Source organism: Rhamphochromis sp. 'chilingali' (genome assembly GCF_963969265.1).
Source record: "Rhamphochromis sp. 'chilingali' genome assembly, chromosome: 6".
Lineage (NCBI taxonomy): Eukaryota > Metazoa > Chordata > Actinopteri > Cichliformes > Cichlidae > Rhamphochromis > Rhamphochromis sp. 'chilingali'.
The window spans coordinates 22,488,691-22,511,039 of NC_137933.1; the positions used below are offsets into that span (position 1 = coordinate 22,488,691).

At 38.0% G+C, this 22,349-nt stretch overlaps 2 protein-coding genes across 3 annotated transcripts; one reads left to right on the plus strand and one right to left on the minus strand.

Annotated features, from left to right (window-relative positions):
- Window positions 1–3,882: 3,882 nt before the first annotated feature.
- LOC308398881 (uncharacterized protein) lies at window positions 3,883–7,812 on the plus strand (the record flags this gene model as incomplete). The annotated part of the gene is made up of 6 exons (XM_080885749.1): window positions 3,883–3,904; window positions 3,967–4,516; window positions 4,968–5,064; window positions 5,438–5,548; window positions 5,997–6,163; window positions 6,497–7,812. 6 exons carry the CDS (start codon window positions 3,883–3,885, stop codon window positions 7,026–7,028), a joined length of 1,479 nt encoding a protein of 492 aa, XP_080741875.1. The 3' UTR covers window positions 7,029–7,812.
- Window positions 7,813–8,784: 972 nt separating this feature from the next.
- On the minus strand, window positions 8,785–14,201 carry LOC308398827 (uncharacterized protein). 2 transcript variants are annotated; one of them, XM_080885653.1, is made up of 13 exons: window positions 13,988–14,199; window positions 13,099–13,124; window positions 12,704–12,789; window positions 12,523–12,555; window positions 12,337–12,426; window positions 11,854–11,925; window positions 11,657–11,745; window positions 11,447–11,531; window positions 11,087–11,189; window positions 10,980–11,007; window positions 10,753–10,831; window positions 9,648–9,841; window positions 8,785–9,539 (listed from the first exon to the last, which is right to left on the minus strand). In XM_080885653.1, exons 2-13 carry the CDS (start codon window positions 13,103–13,105, stop codon window positions 9,395–9,397), a joined length of 1,011 nt encoding a protein of 336 aa, XP_080741779.1. In that variant the 5' UTR covers window positions 13,106–13,124; window positions 13,988–14,199; the 3' UTR covers window positions 8,785–9,394. The 2 variants fall into 2 exon arrangements, with proteins under 2 accessions (XP_080741779.1, XP_080741780.1); XM_080885654.1 differs by lacking the exon at window positions 8,785–9,539 and having other exon boundaries at window positions 9,703–9,841; window positions 10,955–11,007; window positions 13,988–14,201.
- Between the last annotated feature and the right edge of the window lie 8,148 nt (window positions 14,202–22,349).

Here is a 22,349-nt window from a genome sequence, read left to right on the forward strand (position 1 = left end):
GTAAGCCGCCTATATTATAGCTGCTAGTTTCACTACTTTGTACTTCATTGTATTATAAAATTCTTGCATTTTTTTTATTTTTTTATTTTCCTCTCAAAGTCCTGGAGAAGAAGAAGTTTTTCTTCTTTCTGTTTTATCTCCTGTTGCTCTTCCTCTTGAAGAAATTCTTTATTTTTTTGCCAGCCTTATTTGGAGCACTCTGTACTTTTCCTCCGTGTCTTCAAGCTTGCAATCCATTTCTTTTTGTTTTATGTCCTGTTGCTTTTTCTTTTGAAGCAACTCTTGATTTTTGTGAAGCGTTTCATCAAGGCTTACCTGCAGCCCCCTGTATTTTAAAACAGGAAATACACAGAGACACAGACCAGAGGGAAGCACAGAGAAGCACGAGGGAGAGCACAGACATGACGGGCTGGGAAAACATGGAATGTAACACAAGGAGGGGAAGCTCAATAAACTAAGCAACTTAGGACTGATAAAATAACTCCAAGAATAACAAATGAACTTGACATGAAACAGGAACACAGGAAAAACTAAGAACGCTGGGTCGAATGACCCAGGATCCTGACACATACACTCTTCCGGTATTGCTCTGTCTCCAGCCTTGGTGGTGCTGTTCTCATATTGTCATATTGTTCCCCTGCCACTGAGAGTACACCTTGGCTGGTTCTGTGGAGAACAGCAGGTTTATTCTGCTGGCTTCTATCTCTCTGGTGTACCAGAGGGAAGTTATTATTTCGTCACTACGGGCCATTAAACATCAGACCGATTTGAGTCTAAACAGCAACACAGGAAAGGAAGTCCTGTTCACCTATTACTCACCAGGGGATGTCACATAAAAAGAGATGAAAGAGCCAAAATGGTGCGGCATAGTCATGGGTTAAATTAAATCTGTGAATAGTCAGTTTCATGTTCAGCATTCACATTCCAAAAGGTTGATTCTGTTCATCTAGACGTAGTGTTTTCAGTGGGAGAAATGTTTCATCACTCATCCAAGTGACTCCTTCAGTCTCAGCTGACTGCAGGTTTCTCCAATCTTATAAACAGTATATCTGCACAATGACTGAATCTAACCCATCTAATGAACAATGGGTTGTGAGGAGAGTTCCTTGATCATTAATATGCACATTGTCACGACCATTGATCAACAACAACTGATCAAAGCCCATTGATCAATAGCCATGAGTACCATGAGTACTGAAGAAATCACTTGGATGAGTGACGAAACGTTTCTTCCACTGAAAACACGACGTCTAGATGAACAGAATCAACCGTTTTGTATTTACTTACCCGGATGAATTAGCATGCATCAAGACAGCATTCAAATTCATTCTGTTGGAGTTGTATTGGCAATTCATTGAGTTATTATTGATTATTTGCAACTAGCCACTTTGCGCATACAGTGAGTGAAAGCAGTGGGTGGACTGAATCAGGCCAAATTAAATCAAGGTATTAGAACTGAGTGGACTCGTATTGATCAGAGTTAGAACACCAACTATAAGAAACTTAGATTAGGAAGAAAGTGCTGTTTTATTCTCCTCTGTGTTTTACAAATTTAGGCTAATGGATTGTCACTTTTTACTTTCCCATCAGCTGTCACATACAAGTTGCCTGCTGAGCTGGCAGTGTACTGATTCCAGTGAAATACAACATGGTTTAACCAAATATGGGGATAATTTGGCATTTTTGTTTTTATATATACTTAAACTGATACAGCTCTAATATCTTTGTACAAAGCCACAACCTGTATGTCTAGAGCTAAACCCGTCTGCCTATGAGCACCTGTAGGTCCCACAAATTAACACGTTACATCATGTTTGTTTAATGTTTACAAAAATCAATGAGCAACAACAAAACATTGTGGTGTTTCTGTGAATTATGTACAGTTGCCTGGCAACCATCAGACTGGCCCATCCAAGATTTATAGTTGGTGCTAAATTGGACCGGGCAAAGGAACTCTCCGTTCTGCTAAGACTAGCTCCAGTTGTTTGTCACGAAACTACAAATATCACAGCAGTGTTTAAGGGTCACACTGCTTTGCTCTTGTAGGTTAAAAAAATTTGGAATTGTAATTTTGCACCTCTAATTGAAAGCATTTAACAGTTCTCTGTATCCACCTGAAAGGAATAGTTGGAAAGATTCAGAAAATAGTCTGAGGGTTTGTTTAAACAACAGAGTGTTTCAGTTCTATTTTTGTATACACTTTTATCTACATTTTGCATGAGAAAATCTTTTACACATTTACAAATTGAGCTAGACTCCATTGATCTCAGACGAATGACTGGCCAAGATTCTCTGACTCAACCATCTTGCATCACAATTTGGTCTTTTTCAAATTTGTGCAAATCCTTGCCCATTTTCCCCACTTCTAATGCATATTGCCATGGATGAAACCCATAGCTGTACTGGACATTGGGCATTTGCCCAGTGGGCTGATGGTGATTTTTCGTTTTTATGGGCCAATGTTTTTTTGTATGTTTGGTTTTTTTGGTAACAGTATAAACAATGAAAAGTGGCGGATTGGCCAGACGCTGACCGATGTGTAAAAATAACTCAGTTGTTTGGTGGTGGTGGCTATGTCGGAGCTTCCACAGAGGCCAGCAAGTGGATGAGGGAAAGGGGAGGCAGGAGGAGAGACCCGAGGCGGCCGCAGGTCCGAGTGTCAGGTGAACTGAACTTCAGGTGAGGAGTTATGACCTACAGTCTATCTGGGTCAGATATAAACCAAGTTTAGGTGGAGTTTATTATTTGTGCTAACTTTTTACAGTTAGTTACAATAACTCGTACTGTGTATTAGCTAGCATGACGGAGTTTATATGGACGATCTGATTTCCTCGTGTCAGCATTGTTCCCACATCATCATAATTAATGTTGTTCCAGGTTCAACATGGCAAGTGACCAATCACCTTCTTGTGACGTCATTCCTTTGCGACTTCGAAATACCCGCCTTCGAGTATTTCGAAATACAAGTGAAGAAGCGAGAAACCGCCGCCTGTCCGCCGAATTTGAAGTCAATTCGCCTGTCTGCCGAATTTGAAGTCAATTTAGGATACTTTCCTTTAATAAACGGTAAGCATTATACATATGTTCCTCACTTGGCTTGCTGTTTGTTTGCTAGTGATAGGCTACTTGACGACAGCATTAGCTAACCAGTGTTCTCTAGACCAGCGTTCCCCAACTTTTTGTGTGTTTCGTGGTCCGGGGGTTGGGTCAGGCAAAATTGCAGTAGCTTCCCTGATCATTTTACAAACATAAGTGAAGAGAATCTGGACTAAAAGGCCTAGACTTATGGTTGTGTGCTGAATCTATGAATCAAACTATCACCTGGAAACATAATTAACTGGTCCATAGCTGTGAAACTGGACATGAGTTCTTGATTCTATGGAGATTAACAGTAATCCAGAAATTTACAAATTTGTCCTGGTACATCGCGTAAATGTTGTCCCAGGGACATCGCGTAAATGTTGTCCCAGGGACATCGCGTAAATGTTGTCCCCGGGACATCGCGTAAATGTTGTCCCCGGGACATCGCGTAAATGTTGTCCCCGGGACATCATGTTAAAGTTGCCAGAGACATACCATATGAAAGTTTAGCTTCTTTTAGCCCCCGTTTGATTGATATATATATATATATGTATATATATGTATGTGTGTGTATATATATATATATATATATATATATATATATATATATTTTTTTTTTTAATATTTACATTGTATTGCAAAAAAAACCAAAACAAGTTAAAATGAATTAATGAATATTGACTAATTAAACCTTCGTTATTTTTCCACCAGAAATGGACGATATAATTAGAAGAAGTGTTCTGAATGACGAAAAAAAAAAAGAACTGGAAAAGACACACAACTTTGTGTGCATGTGTCACAATGCCAGGAGGACCCATTCAGTGTTAGAAAAATTGAACTCATTAACCCTTCATGGACATTATAAATGTTTAAATGTTGCCTCAGGTAAAGACAGGAAAAGAGACTATTACAAATTCAACTGCATCAGAGCTGGGGAAAAAAGTCGAAACAGCTACAGAGCAGTGGGCTGTAAGGCTTATGTTTCATTTAAAGTACTCAAATGTTGGAAAGACCACACAGTCATCGTGCAGCGTACATATGATAAGCATGATGGGCATGATCCTTCGGACCCAAAAGACGCACATTTCAACAATATTTCCAGTGATTTGAGGAGGAAGATTGAGGAACTGCTTTCCCTTGGAACTAAGCCAGCCATCATACTAACCGAATGTCGTAAATGGGCCAAAGAACATGGACACAGAGATCTTCACAACAGAGAGCATTTTGTCACACCACGTGACATTGACAGTGTTAGAACCTGCATGATGAGGAAGAAGCACTTTAACTGTGGAGACAGTCAAAGTGTACATACCTTACTTAATGGAAAACATCAAGAACATGTTCTCTTCTATCAACCATACACATCTGACCAAGAACTAATGATTGTTTTGCAGACACCTGTAATGAAATCAAACATGGAGAACTGTGCAAAACAGTTAGTATTTGTTGACACCACGCACTGCGTTAACCAGTATTCATTTCCCTTATTCACACTTGTTGTAAGAGATGATCATGGGCATGGAGTCCCTGTGGCCTATGCTATTGTCAGCAACGAAAGTCAGAAAACCCTGGAAACTGTTCTTGGAATAGTTTGTGAGCATTTCCCAACTTCCCTGAGGTTAAAAATACATTGACAGCTATTAATTTTGAAATAATTCCTTTTCAAAAAAGTTATAACATGCCAGAATCTAATGCTATAGCTGCAGCATGGGCTGCAAAAAACTTTCCTTTCCAGTTGTTAAAGTTATTCCTATAGGCTGTATGCAGTATTTTATATATCTACTTGTGAGTTGAAATGTTTAATTTGGCATTGAAGTGGTGCTTTGAGATAGCAAAAACATTTTCATACTGTTTAATCTCATTTAGTGTTTTCTTTTTTTCTGTAGAGCATTTATGGTTGACAAAGACTTTGCGGAAATAAATGCTTTGCAGAAGGTTTTTCCAGAGTCAGCTATCCTTCTATGCTGGTACCATGTCTTGCAGGTAAACCACATTGTTTTCTTTTCACGTTGTCTAAGATGCACCTGAAACACATTTTTACAACAGGGTCCTGTTGTTATGATTTGCCTCATTGTGATATTCACCTACTCAGGTTAATGAATATAAAGGGATAAAATGTTGAGTGACTTTGTCCATTCATTTAAGACCACAGTGCACTCATCTTCTGGTGGCTGCTTCTCAAAGCTCTTTTTGACATTTAAAAATATGTTTGCCTGGTTGATTTCTGTAATGCACAGGTCCTCTTGTCCAGTGAGTGACAAAGTTATTTTTGGACGTCAGCTTTCTTTTATGCTTTTTGTACAGCTGCTCCTCTGTCTCTCTCTCCAGATTAACTTTTTTTCTCTTACATTCACAGGCTGTTAATCGATGGCTTTCAAAATCAGAGTCCGGGGTCCATGGGCTTTCTAACACCCAAAAGAGAAATGAAATCATTTCTTTCTTTTGTAAGCTGAAAGCTTGCACATCTGTAAGTGTAATTTGTCTATTTCACATTTTGATTTCTTGATTACACTATGAGCATAATAACTTTCAGTTGCTAAAAGAAGTTACAGAGAGATACAAAATAGATTTTTGAAACAATTTCTAAAACTGGCTTCTTATCTTGCTTATCAAAACAAGTACTTAAGCTGTGCAGACCATCATTGTGTCACCCACTGTGCAGTAGAACTTGTGAGTGGGATTCTTTCACAGACAGATGCTGAAACCAAATATGCTTATAGGTTTAGTGTTCCTTCTTAGCCATTGTAAGGGAAGAAATAATTGCTTCTTAATACAAAAACACGACATATTATTAATAACTTAAAATTCTTAATGTTATTCAATAAAAGGAAAAGGGCTTCAATACATAATATTAAAGATTTCAATAGGTCTGTTAAATGGATTGAAATATATTCTGTTGCATCCAATTCTCTTAGGAGGACGACTTTAAAGCCACATCAGCAGAGTTCTGCCAGACATTTAAGCAATACCCTTTGGTGTGCCAGTATTTTCAGAAGCACTGGGAAGGCATTGGCCACATGTGGTGTGACTACGGCCGTCGCTTCAGTCACGCTCGTTCTGAAACAAACAATGTGATTGAAAGGTATGATTTATTATTTTGACCTCATTCGATTGTATTGCTGAAAAAAAGATATTATGCTTTAGTCCAAGAGGCTAAACTGAGTAGGTTCTTCATGTCATTGCCAGAACAGGTTTTAGGCAAATCCTTTAAATTCTAGCAGCGTTTTTTATGTTATCACAACAAAAAACAGAGTAGGTGGATTTGCCTAAATCAGCTAAACCGGCACAGAGCATTCCTTTATAAAAGACGTGTGCAATAGGTATTCCAATTTTTTTTAAAAATAATACAGTCTTGATTAAAACTTTAAATTCCTTCAATTACAGTTACTAATCATTTCAAATAACTTTTGTTCAGATTTTTCCACCGCCTGAAATACCAGTTTTTATCTGGCTACACGAATAGGCGTCTGGATGATCTGATTGAAGTGCTCCTAGGGAAGGCCGACGACTACTTCTCAGTCATAAAAACCCTGCAAGATGTGGACCGCATGAAAAACAGGTTTGCTGACACCTTGTCTCAAGTTTCAGACTCTGCTTCAAGACTGATGGAAAGTGGTTGGGCTCTTAAAATTACAGTCAAGAACAGCCATGGAGTTAATGCATATCAAGTCCCATCTGAGTCAAGAGAAGACATAGTGTATGATGTCTGCCCTGTTGAGTCCTACTGCAACTGTACATATGGCTTACGAGGACTTCTTTGCAAGCATCTAGTGTTACTTGCAAAATTAGCAGAGGTTGACAATGACATCTATCCAAACATGGAAACAGACATTTCTACCTTGGCAAGAATTGCAGTGAAAGAAAGGCATTACTTTGTACACTGTGAGGACTTGAAAGTGATAAAAATGCCAAGTTTGTTTGGAAATCTGTTTTTTTGCATCGGCTGAAACACTTCAGTGCACTTGTTGTACGTTCTCTCACTATAACACATGTGCTTGCCTGAAGGTGGCTTGTAGCCATTTTAAACAAATGAAAAACTCTCTGAAAAGTCCTCTATCAACTTTGAATGACACTCCTGTAGTTGAAAGCACAGACAAAAAATGCACAGAAGATGCGGTTGGAAAACTAAATGCTGTTTTAGACACAGTTAAACAGTGGGCATTCATTCCAGAGGGTATTACTGCAATGATAGATGAACTGCATACAAATGTCTTAAAAACAAAACAAGTAGGCAAAAGTATATGCCAGTACGAAATAAAGACGACAGATAATGCACGCAAAATTAGGCCATTGTATTCTAGCAAGAAATGTTCGGCCAGCATCGACATTCCAGCAGTCTGTGAAAATGAATGTGAACAGTCGATAACCACTGAAAGAGAGACATCCTCTGGAGAAAATGAAAACCTTTTGGAATACAAAACAAAAAAGAGAAGAGTTAAAGCTAAGTATATGCACAAGTAGACTTTTGTGTGACATTTCAAAGGGACTGCATCCATTACTTCTGTTTATTGAAACCTAAAGCTGAATAGCTGTCTTAACTTTCTGCCAAGGAACAGATGAAAAGAAATTGTTTGCTCTCTCAAGCAGTTGTTATTTATGTGTGTTATTCATTACTTTGGCTTGGTTGCTGTTTTTGATACAAATTCATCTGTGCCCATTGTAATATTTTCATATGTTACTATTTTTATATTGCTATGCATTATAAATAAAGGATTACTTATTACTATTAAAGGTCTGCATTTGTAATTGTTGGTATTATTTATAAAATATGCGCTCTTAAGTTTTTTGCTCCATAAAACGATACCTGTCACTTTTTGGACATAGAGTATCAGCTGTTGAGAACCCCCGGCTCATACAAAATAGAAGTAAGAGGTTTCAACATCCAGCCTTTTTATGATTAAATACAAAGTGTAATAACAGAGTTATTGGGGTGTGATTTTGTTAATAGTTAGTCTTAAGTATAAGTTTAATAGTAATGAGTAAAAATATAGCCAGAATAATGGAATGAGACTAACACCTGACCTCACACTGAGATTTGGTATGAAGTGGCATGTTTGTGCTAATGCTGACATTGGGGCTCAGAGTTCCTCTGTGTGTATATATTTGTGAACGTTAACTTGGCTAATGTCCAAAGGTTTGACTGCTTTCCTGTTGGATTGTATCACAAAGAACAGGGATAAGAGCACCAGTGGCCGTGCACACCCTCATCTCTCTCCTTCACCCGATCATTAGTGTTGGAAACCGGCATTAGCTCAGAGTAGATTAGACTTCAGTATAGTGCAAGTGATTTGATTTTATGATTATTTGATTCAGTTTTTTCTGTGTTCAAGCTCAATTACTTTAATAAAATGTGGAATTCAAATAAATAAATAAACAAACTGTGGACATTACCCTTTTAAACCTTTCTGAAACAAGACAGGTAAAAACCAGCGTATAAAAGTTTACATAGGTATAAATAGCTCTAACACTTTACTCCAGCCTGGCGTCCACACATGTGGACATCACATTTTGGGTTATTTAGACCAAAATACTAAATCTTGATCAACAAGCGCCTGATATACAGTTATGAGGACATTATACTGCAACTGTTCTATCGAAATTTCAAATGAATGTCCTCATGTGGCTCTCATTTTTCTCAGAAACAAAAATTAGGTAAAAAAAAAAAAACAAACAAAACCTGGTAATTCTTTCTTTTTACATTCATCGGGTTCCAATCGGCCCAAATATCAAAGAGAAATTAAAAATGCATGCCATGGAAGATTTCGGGTCTTAGGGGGTTAAAATGACCAGACCCCTCCGGCCTGTTTTCCAGGCCACTAAATTAAACCCAGTCAATTACCAATTGCACAGAATAAAAACCTACGAGGTCCACTAATAGTCCAAAAGTCCAAATCTTTAATAGAAAAGACAGGCAGAACTCAAACAAACAATAATCCAAACGAGGAGCATATATACACACTGGAAAGTAAATAATTATAAGTTATTAAATCAGACTAACTAAATACAGTAAAACTAATAAGGGAAGACGAACACACGGGAAATAAAAATAACAGTGTAAACATACCAAAACTCAAAATAAAACAGGAAAGCTACTACAAACCGAGTGTGACACAATTACATTCATATTGAAACATATGTGATAATTTTCTTTCTTTGTAGCATTTTTAAGATGTGTGTTAGAACAGTCATTATGCTGTTTGGATTAGGAACCAATCATTTTTGCCAAATAGTTAACACAAACTTAGAACAACAATGAACAATTTTCAAGATTCTGATTTACAGAACAAACAAAAGTCACAAAAGGTTTCATTATTTAAGAGACAAGATCAAGTTTTTCACACAGGAATGAAATGACAGAATCCAGTGCAGCGGGGCCAAAGGTGTGTGTCAGCAAACTGAAGGTTGAGGAATCAGTCAGTTCCTGTTTAAGGTTGTGTTGGATTTTGAGAAGAGTCTGTCTGTTATTAGAAAGTAAGATTAACAATGTTACACCAATAACCCAAATACGGGGAAATGACAAATAATACCAAAAAAGATACAACTTTCATACTGTTTTACTAACTTACTTTGTCATATCAGCACTTGAATGGTCGATGCCTTTACAGACCATGTCTGTTGTGACATCGCAGGCCAATCTTCCGGCAAACCCGAGGGCTAGCTCCCCAGCCTCCTCTTCACTCAGAACACTAAACACTGTTACTTTAGTTTTGGCCTTCTTAGGCCTGTCAAGAATCATTGCGGGCAGTTTGGCTTTACGGCCCTAAAAAAGAAAAAGTGCAAACACCAAAAGAGCAGAGAGAGACACACACACGCGCACAAAGTTAAATGCTTTTGTTTACATGGTGTAATTGTGTATATGTTGCAGCAAATGCACAACTTCCAGCCACATTGTCACTTCATTGATACGAGTAACCCGGATTTATTTCAGGTGACATCAAAATCACGAAATGTATACCTACCCCAATCAAACCTCTGAAAACATGAACTGACATGTTCTCTGCGTTGATTCTGCGCTTGATCTCGTCTTCTGTTATTGTGTAGGTTTTCTTTTTTGGTACAGATAAGCGACCATGCACTCTGTAAACTGTACTAGTTCCTTCTGAATCAGTTTGGAATTCTGTATCTGCATCGATCCTGTCAACATCATCAGCAGCAGCATTATCTGTACTCAGACTTGTGCTGTATACTTCTGCTTCTTTTTCGTTGTCTTCAGTCTGTGTACCTTCATCTCTTTCAGTCTGTGTACCTTCATCTCTGACTGTCAGTCTTCCTATCTCACTGTTACTTGTCGATTTGCTGCAGATGTTCTCTCCCTTAGGAACTTTTCCTTTGTCATTCGCTGCCTGATGCTTTCCCTGATGACATTCTTCACTGGCTACTTCTATTGCTCCTCCTGTATAGCCACCTACTATGCTGCACAACTCCTTTCCCTCTGCTGTGCTGCACTGTGCTGTTACATAAAGAAGAATGATATAAACAGCACTATATCAATTTAATTGTGAAGAGAAATCCCCACAATACGACACAGTTATGTCTAAAATAGTTTTGTGTAAAAACTGGATCTTGAAACATCCACTTTAATAACACAGTCCTGGTGTGCAAAGGCAAAATTACGAAAAAAAATTTCACTTTAAACATTTTTGGACATTGTTTAGTTATATTGTGACTTACTCTCACAGAAGATACAGATGCCACAACCAGACTTTGAACAACGCATGTGCTTGTAGGCACCACATTTCTGGCACTGCACCTGTGAATTAAAAAAAAAAAAAAGAAGAAGAAGAAGAAGAAGAAGAAATAAACAAACAAAAAACAAATGAACAAAGTCCATTATATAAACAATCTATATGGCTAAGGACATGTCATAGTGTACCCGGTCTTTGGCTGCAATCACACACCAGCACTGACTGCACTTCCTAGTTCGATCTGCAAAATATAATTTGTTTAAGTACAAGTTACATTTTCCAATGTTAGAGAAAAAGAAGGCGGCTAATTTTATCTTTACCTATTGAGGAAAATAAGTAGTGGCAAAGTCGGGACCTGAGCTTTGTGACTTCAGTGTTGTACTCCTCCACTTGTGTTTTACCGTCAATGAGAGATTGGGCAAACTAATAATTGACGAAAAAAAAAAAAAAAAAAGAGCAAAAAGAATTAGATTAACAAAGAAATGTTTGTTTGTTTTTAACCCCCCCGAGAAAAAAAACACACAAAAAAAACAGAGCAACCAAAGCAAAGCATTACTGCTGAAATGGTTCAATCTACAAAAAAAATTGAGATTTTACCATCCTGCCTCTAAGGCTTTAAAAACTGAATAGGCAAAAATGTGAACATTACTTATATAGGTTAAAGCTATAGTTTTCAGTACCATTATGACATGCACTCCACATGAGTTCCCATCCTGTTGATGTGGGTGGCTCACATGTGACAAGGTCCACTCTCCAGCGCAGCCTCTTGCTGAAGCAAATGAGTTGAGAGATCGCAGTTATTACAAATAAAAAGCATATAGAGAAATCAATAACCACGTTCGGTAATGATTTCAATTAAATTAAATATGTTAAATATGTTAATTAATTACCTCCAGTTTTTCAACACCGCACTTTTTCTGACCTCCGACTCGCCAAATGAATTCATATAGACTATGGTCCTCTTGGGTATATCACAAAACTGTTTTGTAAAAAGATGGATATGGTAGGCTTGGGCCTTGAGCTTTCCTAATGAGGGACACTGAAAAGTATCATGCACAAGAGAGAGTGCAAAATCTGTGCAACTTACAAACAAGGTCCAGTGGCTGCCGTTTTCCAGACAGGCTCCAATCAATTTCTCATAAATCTGAAAGATGTTTTTCTGGAAATAAAAAGAATGTGACAAGTATGTTTTTCTGTCAAGAATGACACTGCAAAACTGCGAAAGCTTGTCAGGTGAGACTTGTAATTAATTCTGCAGATACACAAACATATAGAAAGTGTCATTTTTTGTTTACATTAATTAATTTCTATAGTGTGTACAAAACAAATCAAGACCACAGACTCAACACGCACCACTCAATTTTTGGTGTTCTTTATCAGTTGGCCAAGACAGAAATGTTTTAATCTGTGTGCATTGCTTTTGAGCAAGTCTTTACACAGAAAAGGTTTCAGAAAGGTATTTTTCAGGTTCTTCTGACAAGGCTTCAATTTTGGAAAATGCTGTTTGTTTATAGTGGCAACTTATAAACCCTTTGTGATAAGAACATAGTTACCACAGTCCAAGTCATACCTTCAAAAAGTATGCACTTTGTGCTCTTGTGGACCCATCCAAAATTTTTCCAGTGATTTGGCTTGGTATTGGATAAATGTGAGGGAAATTCTATAAAAATAACATAAATACACCTATGTTTTCAAATACATTACAAAAAACGTAAACATGCTATGTCATTATGATCAAAAAAGCTTTTCAACATACCTCACACTGCAAATAGATTAGGCCATCTATTACCTTATAAAACAAATAAATAAATACATATAAATAAAAACAGAACTAAGGAATACGATTCATTAAGTAAATTGTACAATAAAGTGTATTTAAAGCAGAATTTAACATTAGTTTTATGACAACATAAAAGGATTTTTATGTCAAGAGGTACCTCATCTGAAATGTTAGTCTGGTCAAACAGGGATTTCAAACTTGAAATACCAATAGAGTTTGGTCCAGCTACTCCCACAAGGTAATCTGTGAGAAAGCATATGCTGTAGTCAACAGATATCATTTTCTTTTTGCATGCTGCAACCATCATCCATTTCAGTCTTCTAGGAGCTTTGTCTGGTTGTAGTTCTTTTTTCTCCTCCTCTCCCCTCATCTATTAATTTAATTGTTTTCTGACCTTCCTAACTGTTTCCGACCTGTCTTCCCAATGTGATGTTTAAGCAATATATGTATGGTCAGAAGGGGGTGAAATTTTCATTGCAGTTGTACGTGTAACATTGCATGTGATAATAAAAGGCTTGATTGGTTGATTATTCAACATGAGTTGACATTTACCTGACATTGTGAAGGAGTCACAGTTTCTGTAAGGGTGTAAGAACATAACATGTGGATTTGTTACACTTCTTTTTCACAAGTTAATAACAATCAATAATTTTCATTCCATTATTAACAAGCTATCACACGATGTCCCAGGGACAACATCTACGCGATGTCCCAGGGACAACATTTACGCGATGTCCCAGGGACAACATTTACGCGATGTCCCTGGGACAACATTTACGCGATGTCCCTGGGACAACATTTACGCGATGTCCCTGGGACAACATTTACGCGATGTCCCAGGGACAACATTTACGCGATGTCCCAGGGACAACATCTACACGATGTCCCAGGGACAACATCTACACGATGTCCCAGGGACAACATCTACGCGATGTCCCAGGGACAACATTTACGCGATGTCCCAGGGACAACATTTACCCGATGTCCCAGGGACAACATTTACGCGATGTCCCTGGGACAACATTTACGCGATGTCCCTGGGACAACATTTACGCGATGTCCCTGGGACAACATTTACGCGATGTACCAGGACAAATTTGTAAATTTCTGGATTACTGTTAATCTCCATAGAATCAAGAACTCATGTCCAGTTTCACAGCTATGGACCAGTTAATTATGTTTCCAGGTGATAGTTTGATTCATAGATTCAGCACACAACCATAAGTCTAGGCCTTTTAGTCCAGATTCTCTTCACTTATGTTTGTAAAATGATCAGGGAAGCTACTGCAATTTTGCCTGACCCAACCCCCGGACCACGAAACACCCAAAAAGTTGGGGAACGCTGGTCTAGAGAACACTGGTTAGCTAATGCTGTCGTCAAGTAGCCTATCACTAGCAAACAAACAGCAAGCCAAGTGAGGAACATATGTATAATGCTTACCGTTTATTAAAGGAAAGTATCCTAAATTGACTTCAAATTCGGCGGACAGGCGGCGGTTTCTCGCTTCTTCACTTGTATTTCGAAATACTCGAAGGCGGGTATTTCGAAGTCGCAAAGGAATGACGTCACAAGAAGGTGATTGGTCACTTGCCATGTTGAACCTGGAACAACATTAATTATGATGATGTGGGAACAATGCTGACACGAGGAAATCAGATCGTCCGAGTTTATATACTGCTGGGTGGGTGCTATGATGTTACTGATAGTGAACTTTATTTTATTCATAAGGTTCGTTAGTAGAGTTGCCAACCGTCCTGTAAAAAATGTAATTGTCTCGTATTCAGAGAAAATATTACACGCTTCGTATTGAGCTGAAAAGGAACACATGAAAAAGACACAAAGCTGGAGTTATTCTGCTTCTTTACGCTGCACAGCTGCCTCTTCTTTCATTCTCTCCCCCTCCCTCTCCTGTTGCTACTTCAATCATGAAACTGATCAATGATCAGCTTTTCTGACGCAAGTCCCGTCTGTCTTGTTTGTTTATCGCCCACTGTGCGCCAGAAAGAGGAAAGCAGCAAATGTCAAGCTAAACAACAGCAGCAGCACGTTTAAGCTTGATCAGCTGTTGTTAGAATTTATTTAATATTAATTTCTAGTATCAGCTGATGTTTGCTGGAGCCACAGCTGTAAAAGCTGCTGGTCATGATATCGGTTTGGATATGTGGTGAGAGGGAAACATGAAGATGAAACCAGGAGATGTCCTTACTGAATCATCAGAGCTGAACAGGTGATGGAGAAACAGGTTTACCTTTTAGGTGACATGAATGAGTTGAAGGGAAGTTATGAACTGTTTCTGAGAGACAAATAACACCAGGATCCTTTTCTAAGTAGCTGACAGCTGGTAACTGTGCAGGGGCGGGTCTAGCAAAGCTTTGCCAGGGGGCCAGGTAGGGCATTAACAGGGAGAGGGGGGCACAAAGAAATGCTTTTCTTTCTTATTTAATTTAAAATGTCTAGCTTTTAATAAATATTCATTCTAGTCAATGCAATTAAGCATCATCTAGGAAGCATCTCAGCTCAGAACCAGCTGTGTATTCTTAAAAATGAGTTATACATGCCTCTGTCTATATCTATCTATCTATCTATTAGTGGCGATCGTGGCTCAAGAGTTGGGAGTTCGCCTTGTAATTGGAAGGTTGCCGGTTCGAGCCCCGGCTTGGACAGTCTCGGTTGTTGTGTCCTTGGGCAAGACACTTCACCCGTTGCCTACTGGTGGTGGTCAGAGGGCCCGGTGGCGCCAGTGTCCGGCAGCCTCACCTCTGTCAGTGCGCCCCAGGGTGGCTGTGGCTACATTGTAGCTTGCCATCACCAGTGTGTGAATGGGTGGATGACAGGTTGTGTAAAGCGCTTTGGGGTCCTTAGGGACTAGAAAAGCGCTATACAAATACAGGCCATTTACCATATCTAAGAGTGAAAATATTTTCTCTTTTTACTCTTAATAAAAACATGCAACATTTGTTTCTCTGTTAGTTTGTGAAAGGAGAGTGGCTTTGACAAGATTATAACAACTGGTAATGCGGTACTGTTTTATGATTACATGGACTGAACCGAGAAGTGGTTCAAAAAGTAAATACCGCAAAGTTGTCAGATAGAAGCCTATTTCAGAGTTTCAATATGGCAAGCAATCTGTTTTCCCGGACCTCATCTAATTGAGTTCTGTAAGGACATTCAGAAAAAGGCTATTGATGGATTTTCTCCTGCAATATACAGGGGATTATAGCTTGTTGTGTGGTGTGTGTACCCTGGATAAGTTCAGAGTCAGGTGGTCATAGAAATGTGCTTCTCTCTTTTTGCAGCACATACCATTAGATCAGTGCTCTCCATCTGCTTGACAGATGCTGTTTGCTAGAAATGATTAATTTTGCATCTAGGTCAGAACATTTGTTTGGAGCTTTGAACATCAAACAAATGAAAACATGAAAATGAAATCCAAAAAGGATGCAAATGAAAGATGAGAAGGATGTCTTCTAACTTAATTGAGCCACTGTTACAGATCAAATTAGTATTGCTCTTTAGCTTTATCTGTAGCTGTGCTGCTGGATATTCAGACACACATCATACAGATTTTTCCATTTAATTTGCCGCAGTTTTCAGCGTGTTATTAGGAACAACATGGTGCACTGCATTTAACCCTTGTGTGGTGTTCGTATTTTTGTTACTCAGCCAGTGTTCATGGGTCTGGTGGACCCGCTAGAGTTTTGGCTTTCCAAATTAACACTATCAAACAATTTTATGTTAAATTACTCAACAGATGTTTACTTCATCCCAATTACAAGACATATGAACAGCAAACATGGTTAATTTTTTCCCTTCACCTTTGTTAGATCACATTTATGAATTAATGTGCTTCTCGTTTTTCTTTTATATAAAATGTTATAAATAAATCAGTTATAATCAAGTGGAGTGAGTGGAAAGACACAACACATTTACACGTGAAAAAATAATTAATTGTTTAATTTTTCTTTTGACAAAAACTGAACATGGGTCTCACAGACCCGAACACCATACAAGGGTTAAAATGCCAGCTCAGAGTTGTAACCTGTAGTTTAGTATTTATGTATCAGGTCAGTGTATAATATGCACATTTTAATTAGCTATTACTAAAATTGTGGCTTGCAAAATGTTTTTTTTAAAATATAAAATATCCTGAAAAATAACGAGTAATGAGTGTACTTTTTCCAGCTGAAATGCTCTGAAGAAGATGAATGGCAGTACTCAGGTACCCCAGTTTCTATTGAAGAGCACTACTTCGCTTGCTCTGTGTAATTGTTTTCTATTCCTGACAGATAAGACCATGGACAAAGTAACCAGAGATACACTGTGTGAGGCAGCTGCACAGAAGCTCGTGTCTCCTCTGTGTTACCAGCTTTCAGCATTCGGTACCATCTCAGAACAGCATAGTGTTTAGGAGTTGCGTGACTCCAAAGATGACACATTAACTCAGCTGTCAATAACATGAAACCACACGGCTTTTTGTGTTCACATAGACAAAGTGAAGTCTTTCAACAAGCTCATCCAGTGGAAGAACAGAACCTGGATATCCATTGTGATGCGTTTTCCTGTTTGGAGGGACGGGGGATCTGTGCGCTAGGGAACAAGAATAGAAATGGAGTTTTGCTCCAGTACTCACAAGATGTCTTTTTCAACATTGATGTGGGAGTGGAGTCTAAAACCAGATTGAAGTGATTAGAGCGTCTAGGACGTGACTTCATGAGTATAAGCCTTTTTCCCTTCTTCAGATGAATGCGCTGTCTGAGAATTTTTCAGGTCAGGGGTGTCAAGGGGTATTTTCAGTAATCAGTCTGAAGTCAGATTGTTGTATAAGAAAGATGAACTATAGATATGTGTCTGATCTAACCTAATGCACTCTATGTATGACAGCCTCAGACTGAATCAGCTATTGAGTTGTGATTAAATTTTGATTAACCCAAGCTGTCTCAGATGTTCCTTGTTCCTGTGTGATTTGACAGGCAGGGCTTCACTGAGGCAAAACGCCATAACTTCTGTCTTCAGAAGAGGATTTCCTGCTCTGATTAATATTTGAAGGGCCTTCTTTAAAAAAGTGGTTGCAAAAATCAGATGTGGAAAGGGATAGATGAGAAGATTCTGATTATCTACTATAACCATGATCTAGTTATCTTAGCTTAGCATAAAGACCGGAAACAGCCTGGATTTATTCATAAGTGTCAAAGCACAAACTTATAGTTTAGACAGTATTAAAAACACTTTTTTGGTTTGGTCACTCAAGATTTAAGAACTGGCGTGAGTCTTTGCTTTGGACACACTTTGCTCTTTCTATTTTCAGTCTGTAACAAGGTAACTGGAGCAGTTTCTTGCAGCAACTTTACATTTGTTGCCAAATGCCAGGGAGGAAAGTCGTCACGTCTAACTTTCAGTTGCATTGTAAATAATCCATTTCCCAAAATTTCACACTAGTTCCAAAAACACATTTTGAAAACTCTGTTTTACATATATGAACATTTTAACTGAAGTGTGTGTGTGTGTGTGTGTGTGTGTGTGTGTGTGTGTGTGTGTGTGTGTGTGTGTGTGTGTGTGTGTGTGTGTGTATGTATGTATGTATATATATATATATATATATATGTAGAGAGTATAGGTTAAAAAAATGTCTTATTGGAATTTTTATCATTTATAGCTCATCTCATCTAACCTGCTACCTTTCTCTACGGGCAATATTTGATTGCTTAACACAGCTGTTATCATTACATATTAATTAATATTTAGTTAAATATTTGTTATTAAATTATTAAAGTAATTACTTAGTAATCAGTTCAATAATCTTTTTTCAACATTCTTGTAGTTTTCGAAGTATTTAATGGGGAACTGCCATGGGAGGCACAGTCTAACATTTCAGCTACACAGGTGGTATCCAGAGCTAAGGTTGGTTCTTCCAGTTTAGTTTTGTTTAGGACATTTGACTCCTTAAATTCCTTAAACTCAGTAACATAAGATTATGATCAGTAATTTGTTGAGGGGCAGCTGATGGATGTTAAAGAAGACAAAAAAGAAAAACAAAAAATGCACACAATCTTTCCACGAAGGCACATTTGGCTCCAGTATGAAGTTACTAAAATGTAACAGCAAACAGAATGCAGACATCACAGTCAATACTCATTTTCACAGTTTAATCTGATTCATGGGCTTCTGAATGGAACCTCATCCATCACTGTCAACATCCAGTTAAGCTGTAATGAATAAAATGTCACCATATCTACATCTACTTGTTAACACATACTGAGTGGAACAAGAGCAGTACAATGAGCCATTTAAACATATGCGTTAATGGCTCAACTGACTGGCAGACACAGAAAGAAATTGTTTCAACTCATGAAAACAATGTGGAAATTAATGACCCACAGTTCTAAACTGGGGAAAAAGAGCACACAGATTTCAGAATTGCCCTAATCAGTGTTTTCACAAGTTTAAATTATGTGGAAGGTGAAAGTTGTTGCTGAGAACTTCAGCTTTATTTGTTGCAGTCCGTTTTTGCTGCCAACATACAGAAAGAAGAAAACTGTAAATGACTGAATAAAGCATTAGGTCCTAAAACCTAAACCGATTCTTCTTGGTGAAGTGTAGACAATGAGTTCATTAGTCTCAGAGCCTGAGGAAAGAAACTCCTCCGAAGTCTGGTGGTATGGCGGGAGATACTTTGGGTTGAGTAAGTATTGTCTCTTAGTATCCTTTGGGCTGTGCACAGACAGCACACATATCAATTATAAGTGCATGGGTGCTAATGATGTTCTGGGCAGTTTTAATCACCTGCTGCAGAGCCTTCTGGTACTGAGCTGTCCACACTACTATTTGGGGCTCTTTTCAGTTTGGATGCTTTCTGTTTTTTGTCTGTACAAGTTAGCAGTAACTTGGTGCTAGAACATAGAGCTTTCTTTAGTTTCTCTCATAAGCACAGTACTTACTGAGTTTCCTTTACCAGGGTGGATCCTTATAATAACGAGTCCAAGAATCCTAAAGCTGTTCATAGTTTTGAGCCATAGTTTGTTTGCCACTCTACCAGGATTATCTGTTAATTGTTACTGGTATCATCCTAAAAACATCAAAAAGTAGGCACACATAATAAAGCTGCACAACTCATTTTCAGTCAGCACTCATGAGTCAGTTTTTACAATAAGGTTATTAATGTCTACACTTTCTACTGCATCTTAAAAAAGGATTTATAGTACACTAAAGAGTAGTGTGTTCATTATTCACTGAGTGTATCTAATGCCATCTAATTTTATGTGATTATACATGGAATTATACAAGTTGTGCCACTTTAAAAATCAAACTCCTACCTGTGCTCTCAGCTTTTTGTTTCAGTTGTCGTTAGTTTGATGGCACAGGTTAGGATCAGTTGTTTATTAGATGCAATGGGTGCCTTTTCACCATCCATTAGTGCTCTTTTTTTTGCTTGCTTTTAAACAGTCATGGTTACATACTTACTTTTCACCTTTTTATACTCATATTTTGAGTGTTTTTGCCATAAATAGAAAAAAATATATATCTGTAAGCACTATTGATATCATTGTTATTTTACTTTTTTACACGCATTGTGAGAATATCATTACTTCTTTTGGCTGATGTTACTGTATGTGTAGTTATGTGAAAGCCCTGCTGGCATCAGTTAAAAATCTCCTGGCTGGTCAAACATCAGCTGATTCTTCCTCTTGGTTTTATCCAAGCGGGGAACTTCAAGTCTGCTGCGGCAAATCTTTCACCCACCGTTATGCTGTTTTACTTTCCATGCAGCGCACAAAGATATGCACAAAAACAAACAGATTCGTTAATTTGCATAGGTCATTCCAGTGCAGGATTAAAAGGGCAAAGATTAAAGGTGCATATGTATCTGAATGCAATTACATCCTGTCAGGTCTCTTCAGTTAATACGCTCACCTATGGTCTGGTTCCTGGGGGATATCTGAGAATATGCAGCTTAGGAGTTGTAGCCATGGAAACGCAGTTACAACACAGATTCATTCTCACAGAAAACAATTAACAGTGACATTTATCCACATGTGAAACATTTTGGCTGCTTGGTGAACACAAATTTCACGCCCACGTGCATTGTTCTGGCGAATCTGTTTTTCTGCTTAAACATTCTCCATTACATTTCTGGCTTGCTGTACATTGCAGGGGAAGATTCGTTTCATCTTTGGCAGGGTTTATGTTTATTTTTAACGCAAAAGTGCCTGCTTTAGCTTTTCCCTGTTTCTGCTTCTCTCTCTGTGTGTGATGTCCCACACACCCTGCAGTACTGACAGCTTCCCCTCAGCTACCTGTGGCTCACCTACAGGAGAGACAACAGAGAAAACTTTCTGTCTCAATCCTAGGGGGTGCTCAGATAGTCTCACTTCTGACAAGCTGCTTCCTTTTGCCATATGGTATTCTAAACTCAGTTGAATCCCCTGATCACATCTTGACTTGTGCCAGGAATATATTCCTCAATGTTTCATGCTTCTGTGTCGAGGGCAGAAAATAATGACAAGATGTGATAGGTTGTCTCTCAGAGCGTGCTCCCATAAGAAGCAAAAAGATGAATGTTAGACGTAGAAAGAGACTGAGATATCGAGGGAAAAGAGAAAAGAGGAGGCGCGCTCAGATTTTATTTTAAGAAATGGTTTGGCATTTTGGGAAATGCGCCTATTTGCTTTTTTGTTGAGTTAGAACAAGTTCATACAATCTGCATATCTCTACAGTTTAGTGCTGTGCATCCTAGAAATCATTGGCTAAAATCACTCACAGTCAGTACAGCACTCATACTGTACCAGTTGTTACTGAATTGGTTGTTTCTACACATTTTTACTTTTTTAAAATCTGTTTCTTACCCCACTTAAAATATGGTGGTTGGGACTGAGGTTAAAGTTGAGATTTGACCTTAAACACACAGATGTAAATATTACCTTAGTTTGTGATTTGTGTTTTATCTTTTATCTATTGGAAATATGCTGTCATATTGACTAGGTCACTCTGGAAAAGAGGAATTTTAGGCCTTACAGAGACTAAAATCCAGATAAGTAAAGGACATAATAACAAAAAGCAAAACTAGACATAGTCATAGTTTACTTTAAAGAAGCTATGGAAGAGATAATGATTTTTCCGTATTACAATATTTTAGATATGGGTAATAACAAAAGCATAACAATAATAAACACACAAAAAATGAAATAAAATTAACACTGGGGCAAAAAACCTGTGCCTGGTGTGGTTTTCTAAGCACTGAACCTTTCTGAGCACTTAACTGCAATAGTGACCCAAATTAATTTTGACACTGTGATTTTCAGTGTTTCGTGTCATTGACCAGTGACACTCTGGCTCAAGCTCTCAGCTCAGAAAGCTCAGAAATGATTTGACCCACAAACCCTTGTAAAATGGGATGGATGGATTTTGTTACCTTTGAAATGATCTGGAGTTTTCCGTTCCCCTCTGCGTCCAGTCTTCATGCTACAATAAGTTCTATGACATGAAAGCAGTAACCAACTTCTGACTCTGAGTAACAAGTGTGCAAATAGATATTTTTCTTTTCCTCAAAAGATCAACTGTTGTGTTAAAAAAATCATAGACTGAACTAAATTGAGGAAAGACATGCAAGAAATAAGATGACTCAAGAAATAAATTACACTTCAAATACGTGTAAATTACCAGGAACTTATCACATACTTGCAGAGGATCTGATGCAGCTTATATTCAGCAGCAGTTTTTGCTCATTACATGTCAAAATGAAAAATATAATCAGAGCTTAATTTGTTTGAAGTACACATAATTGTTCTGTTTTACTGAAAGATTGTAT

Bases quoted from the DNA above. Each gene is read 5' to 3' on its own strand.
- LOC308398827 (XM_080885653.1), bottom strand. The intron at 11,746-11,853 runs GTAAGTTGCACA...TTTACAAAACAG, and splicing joins GCAGCCACTGGACCTTGTTT to TTTTGTGATATACCCAAGAG. The intron at 9,540-9,647 runs GTAAGTTAGTAA...TTCTAATAACAG, and splicing joins TCAAGTGCTGATATGACAAA to ACAGACTCTTCTCAAAATCC.